Source organism: Sarcophilus harrisii, chromosome 1 (assembly GCF_902635505.1).
Source record: "Sarcophilus harrisii chromosome 1, mSarHar1.11, whole genome shotgun sequence".
In the NCBI taxonomy this organism is placed as follows: domain Eukaryota; kingdom Metazoa; phylum Chordata; class Mammalia; order Dasyuromorphia; family Dasyuridae; genus Sarcophilus; species Sarcophilus harrisii.
The window spans coordinates 93,612,174-93,627,067 of record NC_045426.1 but is presented as its reverse complement, the minus strand read 5'-3'; the positions used below and the strand labels follow the sequence as shown (position 1 = coordinate 93,627,067).

Below are 14,894 nucleotides of genomic sequence, written 5' to 3'. Positions count from 1 at the left end.
CTCTGTGTTATGTTTCTATCAACACACTCTGAAAGCAATTCTAAGAATGTATGCAAGTAATGGATCAATGGTACTGCTTTTGGTATGTATGTATTCATTACAAATTGATCATGCCAAAGAACAATCACCTTAATCTATTTTCACTGTTCTTACACATACATACACACAGCATTTTTATACTCATATAAATATAAAAATCACCAGAACTCATAACATTCAAATAACTGCCCTGTCCCACAAAGCATTCACCCTCATGAAGCCATATGCCCACCCCAAACTGCTAAAATTGCTTTCAGAGCTTTTAGAAAAATCAGATTTCCCTACTCTACATGAAAAATTTATTTTTTTCTTTTTTAAAACCCAAAATAGTTTTGCCTAGCTTGATCACTTTATTGACACAAAATCTAGTGGGGCCTAATGAATTTTGGATGTTTCTAAGAATCAATTCACTTCCTCTCCAAAAAAAAGAAGATGCTGATATGTTTGTAAAACATTCAGTTTCATTCCCTCTTTTAAGTGTGGTTATTATTTGGGCAGTTTTCAAATGTTTTATTCACTTCTTTTGGATGTTATCTTTTGAATAAATATTTCCACTATGAAAAAGAATGTTATGAGTGTAGTAACACCTTCATGACTGAGGCAAAACAACCTGGACTCTGGAATTCAGTCTTTTATATGGAATTCAGTCTTTTATATGTAAAATTATTTGTGTGAAAAAATTTTAAAAAGAGTGCAAAAAAAGGAAAAAAATCAAGAATTAATGCCAGACCCGCAAGATGATTTATTGCTGCTCTATTGATGTTCTTCACTTTCATCCTCAGTCTCTGTCTTCTCTTCTACTTGGCTCTCTGACTCCCCTCTGGGTGTCTTCCATTGCTTGACTCTCCGGCTCTTGGCTGTCTTCCATTTCCTCGCTTTCTGGCTCCTCTTGGCTGTCTTCCATTTCCTGGCTCTTGCGCTTTTCCAAGGTATCTTCCATTTCCTTGCTCTTGCGCTTTCCCAAGGTGTCTTCCATTTCCCGGCTCTCTGGCTCCTCTTGACTTTCTTCCATCTCTTCGCTCTCTGGTTCCTCTTGGCTGTCTTCCATCTCTTCGCTCTCTGGCTCTTCTTGACTTTCTTCCATTTCTTGGCTGCTTTTGCGCTTCCTCCGGGGGCTTTCCATTTCTTGGCTCTTGTTTTGCCCCTGGGTATATTCCAAATCTAGGCTCTCTGGCTCCTCTTGGCTGTCTTCCATTTCCTGGCTCTTTTGCCTCCCGGGAGTGTCTTCCATGTGCCGCTTGTCAGGATGTTCTTGGCTGTCTTCTGTTTCCTGGCTCTCTGAATCCTCTTGGCTGTCTACCATTAACTGGCTCTCAGGGTCCACTCGGCTGTTTTTCCTTCGTGAGCTCTCAGGTTTCCTCTGGGTGGCTTCTGTTTTCTGAAAATCTGATTTCTGTATGACGTCTTCCATTGTGGGGCTCTCAGGCTCCCACTGTGTGTCTTCAATTTCATGACCCTCAGGCTCCTCTTCACTGTCTTCTATTTCTTGACTTTCAGGCTCTTCTTGGCTTTCTTCCATTTCCCGGCTACTGCGCTTTCTGGGAATGTCTTCCATTTGCAGGCTTCTGCTTTTTCTCCAGGAAGCTTCACTATCCCGGCTCCTGCGCTTGCCCTGGGTATCTTCCATTTCTCTGTTCTCAGGTTCCTCTTCACTCTCTTCCACTTCTGGGCTCTCATGCTCTTCTTGGCTCTCTTCCATTTCTGGGCTACTGCGCTTCCTGGGAATGTCTTCCATTAGCAGGCTCCTGCTTTTTCTCCAGGAGGCTTCACTTTCCCAGCTACTGCGCTTCCTGGGAATGTCTTCCATTTGCAAGCTCCTGCTTTTTCTCCAGGAGGCAGCACTTTCCCGGCTTCTGCGCTTGCCCTGGGTATCTTCCATTTCTCTGCTTTCAGGTTCCTCTTCACTCTCTTCCATTTCTGGGCTCTCATGTTCTTCTGGACTCTCTTCCACTTCCCAGCTACTCCGCTTCCTTGGAATGTCTTCCATTTCTAGGCTCCTGCTTTTCCTCCAGGAGGTTTCCCGTACCTGGCTGCCCCGCTTGCCCTGGGTGTCTTCCATTTCTCGGGTCTGAGGTTCCTCTAGTTCACTCTCGTCCATTTCCAGGCCTTCAGGCTCCTCTTGGCTCTCTTCCATTTCCGGGCTACTACGCTTCTTGGGAATGTCTTCCATTTGCAGGCTCCTGCTTTTTCTCCAGGAGACTTCACTTTCCCGGCTCCTGCGCTTGCTCTGGCTATCTTCCATTTCTCTGCTTTCAGGTTCCCCCTCACTCTCTTCTACTTCCGGGCTCTCACGCTCTTCTTGGCTCTCTGCCATTTCCCGGCTACTACTATTTCTTGGAATGTCTTCCATTTCCAGGCTTTTACTTTTCCTCCAGGAGGCTTTCCTTTCCTGGCTCCTGCGCTTGCCCTGGATGTCTTCCATTTCTCGGATCTGGGGTTCCTCTAGTTCACTTTCTTCCATTTCCAGGCCCTCAGGGTCCTCCTGGCTCTCTTCCCTTTCTTGGCTACTTCGCTTCCTGGGAATGTCTTCCATTAACAGCCTGCTGCTTTTCCTCCAGGAAGCTTCCCTTTCTTGGCTCCCACGCTTGCTCTGGGTGTCATCCCTTTCTCCACTCTCAGGTTCCTCTTCACTCTCTTCCAGTTCTGGACTCTCAAGTTCCTCTTCACTCTCTTCCATTTCCCAGCTACTGCGCTTCCTGGGAATATCTTCCGTTTCCAGGCTCCCACTTTTCCTCCAAGAGGCTTCACTTTTCCGACTCCTGCGCTTTCCTTGGGTGTCTTCTATTTCTCGAATCTGAGGTTCCTCTAGTTCACTTTCTTCCACTTCCGGGCTCTCACGCTCTTCTTGACTCTCTTCCATTTCCTCGCTACTTTGCTTCCTTGGAAAGTCCCCTATTTCCAGGCTTCTGCTTCTTCTATAGGTGCCTTCCCTTTCCCGGTTCTCAGGCTCATCTAGACTTTCTTCAATTTCCTGGCTTTCAGGTTCCTCTTGGCTATCCTCCATTTCCTGACTCTCTGGCTCCTCTTGACTATCTTCCATTTGATGCCTACTGCGCGTCACAGGGATATACTCCATTTCCAGGCTCCTGCTTTGCCTCCTGGTGTCTTTGCTTTCCAACCTCCTGTGCTTCCCCAAGGTGACTTTTATTTCTTGTCTCTCTGTCTTCCCTAAGCTCTCTCCAACCTCTAGGTTCTTGTGCTCCTCTGGGCTTTCTTCCATTTCCTGGCTACTATGCTCCCTTGGGATGCTTTCCATTTCTAGGCTTTTGCTTTTTCTCCAGGAAGGATCCCTTTCCTGACTAGTGCGCTTATTTGGGATGTCTTCCATTTCCAGGCTCTTGCTTTTCCTATAATTGTCGTCATTCCTTTCCTGACTCTTGGGCTTTCCCTGGATATCATCCATTTCTTGGCTCTCAGGTTCCTGTAGTAAAATTGCTTCTACTTTCAGGCTCACCCGCTCCTTTGGGTTCTTTTCTATTTCCTTGCTACTTCGTTTCCTTGGGATTTCTTCCATTTGCAGGATATTGCTTTTCTTATAGGAGTCTTCTCTTTCCCAGCTCTCAGGTTCCTCTTCACTCTCTTCCATTTCTCGGCTACTGCGCTTTCTTGGAATGTCTGCCATTTCCAGGCTCTTGCTTTTCCTATAGGAGTCTTCTCTTTCCCGGCTCTCAGGTTCCTCTTCACTCTCTTCCATTTCTAGGCTCTCAGGCTCCTCTTCACTCTCTTCCATTTCTGGGCTCTCTTGCTCCTCTAAGCTTTCATCCATTTCCCTGCTACTGTGCTTCCTTGGAATATATTCCATTTCCAGGCTTCTGCTTTTCCTATAACTGTCTTCTCTTTCCCGCCTCTCAGGCTCCTCTTCACTCTCTTCCATCCAGCTACTGCGCTTTCTTGGGAGGTCTCTCATTTCCAAACTCTTGCTTTTCCTCCAGGAGGCTTGACTTTGCCGGCTCCTGCGCTTCTCTGGCATGTCTTCCATTTCGAAGCTCTCTGGTTCCTGTAGCCCCTCTTGTACTTCTGGGCTCTCAACCTCCCCTGGATGCTCATCTATTTCCCTGCTACTGCGCATGCTTGGGATGTCTTCCATTTCCAGGCTCTTGCTTTTCCTCCAGAAGGCTTCCTGGCTACTGAATTTGCTTGGGATGTCTTCCATTTCCAGGCTTTTGCTTTTCCTCCAAGAGGCATCCCTTTCCTTGCTCCTGCGTTTCTCCTTGGTATCTTCCATTGCTTGGCCTTCAGGTTCTTCTTCACTCTCTTCCTCTTCCAGGCTTTCTTGCTCCTCTGGGCTCTCTTCCATTTTCTGGCTGCTTCGCACCATTGGAATGTCTTCCATTTCCAAGCTTCTGCTTTTCCTATAGGTGTCTTCTCTTTCCCCGCGTTCAGGCTCCTCTTCACTCTCTTCAATTTCCCTGCTGCTGTGCTTCCTTGGGATGTCCATTTCAAAACTTTTGCTTTTCCTCGAGGATGCTTCCCTTCCTGTACTTCTGCGCTTCTCCCAGGTGTCTTCCATTTCCTCTGTTTCTGGCTCCTCTGGGCTCTCTTCCATTTCCCTACTACTGCGCTTACTTGGAATGTCTTCCATTTCCAGGCTTCTGCTTTTCCGATAGGTATCTTCTCTTTCCTGACTTTCAGGCTCCTCTTCACTCTCTTCCCTATCCCAGCTACTGTGTTTCCTTGGAATATCTTCCATTTCCAAGCTTTTGCTTTTCATCCAGGTGGCTTTCCTTCCCATACTTCTGCGTTTCTCCTGGGTGTCTTCCATTTCCTCCATTTCTGGCTCCTCTGGGCTCTCTTCCATGTCTGGGCTGTCACGCTCCTCTGCACTCTGGTCCATTTCCCAGCTACTGTGTTTCCTTGGAATGTCTTCCATTTCCAGACTTCTGCTTTTTCGATAGGTGTCCTCTCTTTCCCGGGTTTCAGGCTCGTCTTCACTCTCTCCCACTTCCCAGCTACTGTGCTTTCTTGGGATGTCTTCCATTTCAAGACTCTTGCTTTTTCTCCAGGAGGTTTTCCTTTCCTTGCTGCTTCGCTTCCTGGGAATGTCTTCCAATTCTAGGCTTCTGCTTTTCCTATAGGTGTCTTCTCTTTCCCGGATTTCAGGCTCCTCTTCTTCAGTTTCCCGGCTACTGCGCTTCCTTGGGATGTCTTCCATTTGAAAACTTTTGCTTTTTCTCCAGGATGCTTCTCTTGCTCTACTTTTTCGCTTCTCCCATGTGTCTTCCATTTCCTCTCTTTCTGGCTCGTCTAAGCTCTCTTCCATTTCTGGACTCTCATACTCTTCTGCACTCTCTTCAATTTCCCGGCTACTGCGCTTCCTTGGGATGTCTTCCATTTCAAAGCTTCTGCTTTTCCTATAAGTGTCTTCTCTTTGTCTACGCTCAGGCTCTTCTTCACTCTCTTCCAATTCCCAACTACTGCGCTTCCGTGGGATGTCTTCCATTTCTAGACTCTTGCCTTTCCTCCAAATGGCTGCATTTTCCCAGGCACTGTGCTTCCTTGGAATGTCCTCCATTTCCAGGCTTCTGCTTTTCTTATAGGAGGCTTCTCTTTCCCAGGTCTCTGGTTCCTCTTCACTCTCTTCTATTTCCCTGCTACTGCGCTGTCTTGGGATGTCTTCCATTTCCAAACTTTTGCTTTTCCTCCAGGAGGCTTCCCTTCCTGTACTTCTGCGCTTCTCCCAGGTGTCTTCCATTTCTTCTCTTTCTGGTTCCTCTAAGCTCTCTTCCATATCTGGGCTCTCATGCTCCTCTGAGCTCTCTTCCATTTCCCGGCTACTGCGCTGTATTGGGATGTCTTCCATGTCCAGGCTTCTGCTTTTTCTATAGGTGTCTTCTCTTTCCCGGCTCTCAGGCTCCACTTCACTCTCTTCCATTTCCCAGCTACTGCGCTTACTTGGGATGTGTTCCATTTCTAGACTCCCACTTTTCCTCCAGGATGCTGCCCTTCCTGTACTTCTGTGCTTCTCCCAGGTGTCTTCCATTTCCTCTCTTTCTGGCTCCTTTAGGCTCTCTTCCATTTCTGGGCTCTCAAGCTCCTCTGCACTCTCTTCTACTGCTCGGCTACTGCGCTTACTTGGAATGTCTTCCATTTGCAAGCTTCTGCTTTTCCTGTAGGTGTCTTCTCTTTCCCGGATCTCAGGCTCCACTTCACTCTCTTCCATTTCCCAGCTACTGCGCTTACTTGGGATGTGTTCCATTTCTAGACTCCCACTTTTCCTCCAGGATGCTGCCCTTCCTGTACTTCTGCGCTTCTCCCAGGTGTCTTCCATTTCCTCTCTTTCTGGCTCCTCTAGGCTCTCTTCCATTTCTGGGCTCTCAAGCTCCTCTGCACTCTCTTCCACTGCTCGGCTACTGTGCTTACTTGGAATGTCTTCCATTTCCAAGCTTCTGCTTTTCCTCCAGGAAGCTTCCCTTCCTGTACTTCTGCGCTTCTCCCAGGTATCTACTATATGCTCTCTTTCTGGCTCCTCTAGGCTCTCTTCCATTTCTGAGCCTTCAAGCTCCTCTGGGCTCTCTTCAATTTCCCTGCTACTTTGTTTCCTTGGAATTTCTTCCATGTCCAGGCTTCTGCTTCTTCTATAGGTGTCTTCTCTTTCCCGATTCCCAGGCTCCTCTTCACTCTCTTCAATTTCCCTGCTACTACGTTTCCTTGGAATGTCTTCCATTTCCAGACTTCTGCTTTTCCTATATGTGTCGCCTCTTTCCCTGGTCTTTGGCTCCTCTTCACTTTCTTCCCTTTCCCAGCTACTGCGCTTCCTTGGAATATCTTCTATTTCCAAACTTCTGCTTTTCCTGTAGGTGTCTTCTCTTTCCTGGCTCTCAGGCTCCACTTCACTCTCTTCCATTTCCCAGCTACTGTGCTTACTTGGGATGTCTTCCATTTCTAGACTCGCACTTTTCCTCCAGGAGGCTGCCCTTTCCGTACTTCTGCGCTTCTCCCAGGTGTCTTCCATTTCCTCTCTTTCTGGCTCCTCTATGCTCTCTTCCATTTCTGGGGTCTCAATCTCCTCTGCACTCTCCTCCACTGCTCGGCTACTGCGCTTACTTGGAATGTCTTCCGTTTCCAGGCTTCTGCTTTTGCGATAACTGTCTTCTCTTTCCTGGATCTGAGGTTCCTCTTCACTCTCTTCAATTTCCCGGCTACTGTACTTCCATGGGATATCTTCCATATCCAGGCTCTTGCTTTTTCTCCAAGAGGCTTCCCTTTCCCAGCTACTGCGCTTACTTGGAATACCTTCCATTTCCAGGCTTCTGCTTCTTCTATAGGTGTCTTCTCTTTCCCGCATCTCAGGCTCCTCCTCACTCTCTTCAATTTCTCTGCTACTCCGTTTCCGTGGGATTTCTTCCATTTCCAGCCTTCTGCTTCTCCTATAACTGCCTTCTCTTTCCCTGATCTCAGGCTCCTCTTCACTCTCTTCAATTTCTCTACTACTACGCTTCCGTGGGATTTCTTCCATTTCCAGGCTTCTGCTTCTTCCATAGGTGTCTTCTGTTTCCCGTCTGTCAGGCTCCTCTTCACTTTCTTCCATTTGCCAGCTACTGCGCTTCATTGGAATGTCTTCCATTTCTAGGCTTCTGGTTTTCCTATAGGTGTCTTCGCTTAGCCGTTTCTCAGGCTCTTCCTCACTGTCTTCCATTTCTCTGCTACTCCACTTACGTGGAAGGAATTCCATTTCTAGACTCTTGCTTTTCCTCCAAGAGGGTTCCCTTTCCCAGCTACTGCGCTTCCTTGGGAAGTCTTCCATTTCCAAGCTTTTGCTTCTCCTCAAGGAGCCTTCCCTTCTTGTACTTCTGCGCTTTGCCCAGGTGTCTTCCATTTCCTCTCTTTCTGGCTCCTCTAGGGTCTCTTCTATTTCCGGGCTCTCACGCTCATCTACACTCTCTTCAATTTCCCGGCTACTGAGCCTACTTGGAATGCCTTCCATATCCAGGCTTCTGCTTTTTCTATAAGTATCTTCTCTTTCCCTGCCTTCAGGCTCCAATTCACTCTCTTCTGTTTCCCAGCTACTCAGCTTTCTTGGAATATCTTCCATTTCTAGGCTTCTGCTTTTCCTATAGGTGCCTTCTCTTTCGCGGCCCTCAGGCTCCACTTGACTCTCTTCAATTGCCCAGCTACTACGCTTACTTGGGATGTCTTCCATTTCAAAACTTTTGCTTTTCCTCCAGGATGCTGCCCTTCCTGTACTTCTTCGCTTCTCCCAGATGTCTTCCATTTCCTCTCTTTCTGGTTCCTCTAGGCTTTCTTCTATTTCTGTGCTCTCAGGCTCTGCTTCCCTCTCTTCAATTTTCCCGCTACTTCGTTTTCTTGGAATATCTTCCATTTCCAGGCTTCTGCTTCTTCTATAGGTGTCTTCTCTTTCCCGTATCTCCGGCTCTTCCTCACTGTCTTCAATTTCTCCGCTACTGCGCTTCCGGGGGATTTCTTCCATTTCCAGGCTTCTGCTTCTTCTATAGGTGCTTTTTCTTTCCCGGGTCACAGGTTCTTCTTCATTCTCTTCAACTTCTCTGCTGCTACGTTTCCGTAGGATTTCTTCCCTTTCCAGGCTTCTGCTTCTTCTATATGTACCTTCTCTTTCCCGGGTCCCAGGCTCCTCTTCACTCTCTTCAATTTCTCTGCTACTCCGTTTCCGTGGGATTTCTTCCATTTCCAGGCTTCTGCTTCTTCTATAGGTGCTTACCCTTTCCCGGGTCCCAGGCTCCTCTTCACTCTCTTCAACTTCTCTGCTGCTACGTTTCCGTGGGATTTCTTCGATTTCCAGGCTTCTGCTTCTTCTATAGGTGCTTACCCTTTCCCGGGTCCCAGGCTCCTCTTCACTCTCTTCAACTTCTCTGCTGCTACGTTTCCGTGGGATTTCTTCCATTTCCAGGCTTCTACTTCTTCTATAGGTGCCTACTCTTTCCCGGATCTCAGGTTCCTCTTCACTCTCTTCCCTTTTCCAGCTACTCCGCTTCCTTGGAATTTCTTCGATTTCCAGGCTTCTGCTTCTTCTGTAGGTGCCTTCTCTTTCCCGCGCCTCAGGCTCCTCTTCACTCTCTTCAATTTCTCTGCTACTCCGTGTCCATGGGATTTCTTCCATTTCCAGGCTTCTGCTTCTTCTATAGGTATCTTCTCTTTCCTGGATCTCGGGCTCCTCTTCACTCTCTTCAACTTCTCTGCTGCTACGTTTCCGTGGGATTTCTTCGATTTCCAGGCTTCTGCTTCTTCTATAGGTGCCTTCTCTTTCCCGCATCTCAGGCTCCTCTTCACTCTCTTCAATTTCTCTGCTACTCTGTGTCCACGGGATTTCTTCCATTTCCAGGCTTCTGCTTCTTCTATAGGTGCCTTCTCTTTCCGGGGTCCCAGACTCCTCTTCACTCTCTTCAATTTCTCTGCTACTCTGTGTCCGTGGGATTTCTTCCATTTCCAGGCTTCTGCTTTTCCTATATGTGTCTTCCCTTTCAGAGGTCTCAGGCTCTACTTCACTCTCTTCCATTTCTCGGCTACTTTGCATGCTTGGAATGACTTCTCTTTGCAGAGTCTCACTTTTCCTCCAGGAGACTTGCCTTCCTGTACTTCTGCGCTTCTCCCCTGTGTCTTCCATTTCTTCTCTTTCTGATTCCTCTGGGCTTTCTTCCATTTCTCTGCTACTGCGCTTCCTTGGAATATCTTCCATTTCCAGGCTTCTGCTTCTTCTATAGGTGTCTTCTCTTTCCCATCTCTCAGGCTCCTCTTCACTTTCTTCCATTTGCCAGCTACTGCGCTTACTTGGGATGTCTTCCATTTCTCGACTCTTGCTTTTCCTCCAAATGTCTGCATTTTCCCAGGCACTGAGCTTCCTTGGAATGTCCTCCATTTCCAGGCTCCTGCTTTTCTGCCAGGAGGCTTCCCTTCCCATACTTCTGCGCTCTTCCCCTACTTCTTCCATTTCCTCTCTTTCTGGCTCCTCTAGGCTCTCTTCCATTTCTGGGCTCTCAAGCTCTGCTTCACTCACTTCCCTTTCCCAGCTACTGCGCTTACTTGGGATTTCTTCCATTTCCAGGCTTCTGCTTCTTCTATAGGTATCTTCTCTTTCCCGGGTCTCAGGCTCATCCTCACTCACTTCCATTTCCCAGCTACTGCGCTTACTTGGGATTTCTTCCATTTCCAGGCTTCTGCTTCTTCTATAGGTGTCTTCTCTTTCCCGGGTCTCAGGCTCCTCTTCACTCTCTTCAATTTCTCTACTACTCCGTGTTTGTGGGATTTCTTGCATTTCCAAGCTTCTGCTTCTTCTATAGGTGTCTTCTCTTTCCCGGGTCTCAGGCTCCTCTTCACTCTCTTCAATTTCTCTACTACTCCGTGTTTGTGGGATTTCTTGCATTTCCAAGCTTCTGCTTCTTCTATAGGTGTCTTCTCTTTCCCGGGTCTCAGGCTCCTCTTCACTCTCTTCAATTTCTCTGCTACTTCGTGTCCGTGGGATTTCTTCCATTTCCAGGCTTCTGCTTCTTCTATAGGTGTCTTCTCTTTCCCGGATCTCGGGCTCCTCCTCACTCTCGTCAATTTCTCTGCTACTCCGTGTCCGTGGGATATCTTCCATTTCCAGGCTTCTGCTTCTTCTATAGGTGTCTTCTCTTTCACGGGTCTCAGGCTCTAACTCACTCTCTTCAATTTCCCCGCTACTCTGTGTCTCTGGGATTTCTTCCATTTCTAGGCTTCTGCTTTTCCTATAGGTGCCTTCTCTTTCAAGGCCCTGAGGCTCCAATTGACTCGCTTCAATTGCCCAGCTACTATGCTTACTTGGGATGTCTTCCATTTCAAAACTTTTGCTTTTCCTCCAGGATGCTGCTCTTCCTGTACTTCTTCGCTTCTCCCAGATGTCTTCTATTTCCTTTCTTTCTGGTTCCTCTAGGCTTTCTTCTATTTCTGTGCTCTCAGGCTCTGCTTCACTCTCTTCAATTTTCCTGCTACTTCGTTTTCTTGGAATATCGTCCATTTCCAGGCTTCTGCTTCTTCTATACGTGTCTTCTCTTTCCCGTATCTCCGGCTCTTCCTCACTCTCTTCTATTTCTCTGCTACTGCGCTTCTGGGGGATTTCTTCCATTTCCAGGCTTCTGCTTCTTCTAAAGGTGCTTTCTCTTTCCCGGGTCCCAGGCTCTTCTTCACTCTCTTCAACTTCTGTGCTGCTACGTTTCCGTGGGATTTCTTCCCTTTCCAGGCTTCTGCTTCTTCTATATGTACCTTCTCTTTCTCGGGTCCCAGGCTCCTCTTCACTCTCTTCAATTTCTCTGCTGCTACGTTTCCGTGGGATTTCTTCCATTTCCAGGCTTCTGCTTCTTCTATAGGTGTCTTCTGTCTCCCGGATCTCAGGCTCCTCCTCATTCACTTCCCTTTCCCAGCTACTGCGCTTACTAGGGATGTCTTCCATTTCCAGGCTTCTGCTTCTTCTATAGGTGCCTTCTCTTTCCCTGATCTCAGGCTCCTCTTCACTCTCTTCAATTTCTCTGCTACTGCGCTTACTTGGGATTTCTTCCATTTCAAGGCTTCTGTTTCTTCTATAGGTGTCTTCTCTATCTCGGATCTCAGGCTCCTCCTCACTCACTTCCCTTTCCCAACTACTGCGCTTACTTGGGATGTCTTCCATTTCCAGGCTTCTGCTTCTTCTGTAGGTGTCTTCTCTTTCCCGCATCTCAGGCTCCTCCTCACTCTCTTCAATTTCTCTGCTACTCCGTTTCCGTGGGATTTCTTCCATTTCCAGGCTTCTGCTTCTTCTATAACTGCCTTCTCTTTCCCTGATCTCAGGCTCCTCTTCACTCTCTTCAATTTTTCTACTACTACGCTTCCGTGGGATTTCTTCCATTTCCAGGCTTCTGCTTCTTCGATAGGTGTCTTCTCTTTCCCGTCTGTCAGGCTCCTCTTCACTTTCTTCCATTTGCCAGCTACTGCGCTTACTTGGGATGTCTTCCGTTTCTAGATTCTTGCTTTTCCTCCAAATGGCTGCATTTTCCCAAGCACTGAGCTTCCTTGGAATGTCCTCCATTTCCAGGCTTCTGCTTCTTTTATAGGTGTCTTCTCTTTCCCGCATCTTAGGCTCCTCTTCACTTTCTTCTGTTTGCCAGCTACTGTGCTTACTTGGGATATCTTCCATTTCCAGGCTCTTGCTCTTCCTCCAGGAGATTTTTCTTTGCAGGCTACTGCGCTTCCTTGGAATGTCTTCCATTTCCAGGCTTCTGCTTTTCCTATAAGTGCTTTCTCTTTCCTGCCCCGCAGGCTCCACTTCACTCTCTTCAACTGCCCAGCTACTTCGCTTACTTGGGATTTCTTCCATTTCCATGCTTTTGCTTTTCCTCCAAGATATTGCCCTTCCCGTACTTCTTCGCTTCTCCCAGGTGTCTTCCATTTCCTCTCTTTCTGGTTCCTCTACTCTTTCTTCTACTTCAGGGCTCTCATGCTCCTCTGGGCTTTCTTCCATTTCCCAGCTACTGCGCTTCCTTGGAATGTCTTCCATTTCCAGACTTGTGCTTTTCCTGTAAATGTCTTCTCTTTCCCGGGCCTCAGGCTCTGCTTCACTCTCTTCCCTTTCCCAACTACTGCCCTTACTTGGGATTACTTCCATTTGTAGACTCCCACTTTTCCTCCAGGATGCTGCCCTTCCCGTACTTCTGCGTGTCTCCCAGGGGTCTTCCATTTCCTCTCTTTCTGCCTCCTCTGGGCTCTCTTCCATTGCTGGGCTCTCAGGCTCAGCTTCACTCACTTCCCTTTCCCAGCTACTGCGCTTACTTGGGATGTCTTCCATTTCCAGGCTCCTGCTTTTCCTGTAGGTGTCTTCTCTTTCCTGGATCTCAGGCTCCATTTCACTCTCTTCTCTCTCCACTTCACTCTCTTCCTTTTCCCAGCTACTGCGCTTACTTGGGATTACTTCCATTTCTAGACTCCCACTTTTCCTCCAGGATGCTGCCCTTCCTGTACTTCTTCGCATCTCCCAGATGTCATCCATTCCCTCTCTTTCTGGCTCCTCTAGGCTCTCTTCCATTTCTGCGCTCTCAGGCTCTGCGTCACTCACTTCCCTGTCCCGGCTACTGCGCTTACTTGGGATTACTTCCATTTCTAGACTCCCACTTTTCCTCCAGGATGCTGCCCTTCCTGTACTTCTTCGCATCTCCCAGATGTCATCCATTCCCTCTCTTTCTGGCTCCTCTAGGCTCTCTTCCATTTCTGCGCTCTCAGGCTCTGCGTCACTCACTTCCCTGTCCCGGCTACTGCGCTTACTTGGGATTACTTCCATTTCTAGACTCCCACTTTTCCTCCAGGATGCTGCCCTTCCTGTACTTCTGCGCATCTCCCAGTCATCTTCCATTTCCTCTCTTTCTGGCTCCTCTAGGCTCTCTTCCATTGCTGGGCTCTCAGGCTCAGCTTCACTCACTTCCCTTTCCCAGCTACTGCGCTTACTTGGGATGTCTTCCATTTCCAGGCTCCTGCTTTTCCTGTAGGTGTCTTCTCTTACCCGGATCTCAGGCTCCACTTCACTCTCTTCCCTCTCCACTTCACTCTCTTCCCTTTCCCAGCTACTGCGCTTACTTGGGATTTCTTCCATTTCCAGACTTCTGCTTCTTCTATAGGTGTCTTTTCTTTCCCGGGTCTCAGGCTCCTCCTCACTCACTTCCCTTTCCAAACTACTGCGCTTACTTGGGATTTCTTCCATTTCCAGGCTTCTGCTTCTCCTATAGGTGTCTTCTCTTTCCCGGGTCTCAGGCTCCTCCTCACTCACTTCCCTTTCCCAGCTACTGCGCTTACTTGGGATGTCTTCCATTTCCAGGCTCCTGCTTTTCCTGTACGTGTCTTCTCTTTCCCGGATCTCAGGCTCCACTTCACTCTCTTCCCTTTCCCAGCTACTGCGCTTACTTGGGATTACTTCCATTTCTAGACTCCCACTTTTCCTCCAGGATGCTGCCCTTCCCCTACTTCTGCGCATCTCCCAGGTGTCTTCCATTCCCTCTCCTTCTGGCTCCCCTAGGCTCTCTTCCATTTCTGGGGTCTCAGGTTCACCTTCACTCACTTCGCTTTCCAAGCTACTGCGCTTGCTTGGGATGTCCTCCCTTTCCAGGCTTCTACTTCTTCTATAGGTGTCATCTCTTTCCCGGGTCTCAGGCTCCTCTTCACTCACTTCCCTTTCCCAGCTACTGTGCTTACTTGGGATTACTTCCATTTCTAGACTTCCACTTTTCCTCCAGGATGCTGCCCTTCCCGTACTTCTGCGCATCTCCCAGGTGTCTTCCATTCCTTCTCCTTCTGGCTCCCCTAGGCTCGCTTCCATTTCTGGGCTCTCAGGCTCAGTTTCACTCACTTCCCTTTCCCAGCTACTGTGCTTACTTGGGATTTCTTCCATTTCCAAGCTTCTGCTTCTTCTATAGGTATCTTCTCTTTCCCGGGTCTCAGGCTCCTCCTCACTCACTTCCCTTTCCCAGCTACTGCGCTTACTTGGAATTTTTTCCATTTCCAGGCTTCTGCTTCTTCTATAGGTATCTTCTCTTTCCCGGGTCTCAGGTTCCTCCTCACTCACTTCCCTTTCCAAGCTACTGCGCTTACTTGGGATTTCTTCCATTTCCAGAGTTCTGCTTCTTCTATAGGTGGTGTCTTCTCTTTCCCGGGGCTCAGGCTCCTCCTCACTCACTTCCCTTTCCCAGCTACTGCGCTTACTTGGGATTTCTTCCATTTCCAGGCTTCTGCTTCTTCTATAGGTGTCTTCTCTTTCCCGGGTCTCAGGCTCCTCCTCACTCACTTCCTTTTCCAGCTACCTTACTTGGTACTTCCATTTCTAGACTCCACTTTTCCTCCAGGATGCTGCCCTTCCCGTACTTCTGTGCATCTCCCAGGTGTCTTCCATTCCCTCTCCTTCTGGCTCC

General features: G+C 48.1%; 1 protein-coding gene across 1 annotated transcript; it reads right to left on the bottom strand.

Moving 5' to 3' along the window:
• Positions 1-757: 757 nt before the first annotated feature.
• Positions 758-14,775, bottom strand: LOC100924989 (titin-like). The gene has a single exon (XM_031961266.1). It carries the CDS (start codon positions 14,702-14,704, stop codon positions 818-820), a length of 13,887 nt encoding a protein of 4,628 aa, XP_031817126.1. The 5' UTR covers positions 14,705-14,775; the 3' UTR covers positions 758-817.
• Between the last annotated feature and the right edge of the window lie 119 nt (positions 14,776-14,894).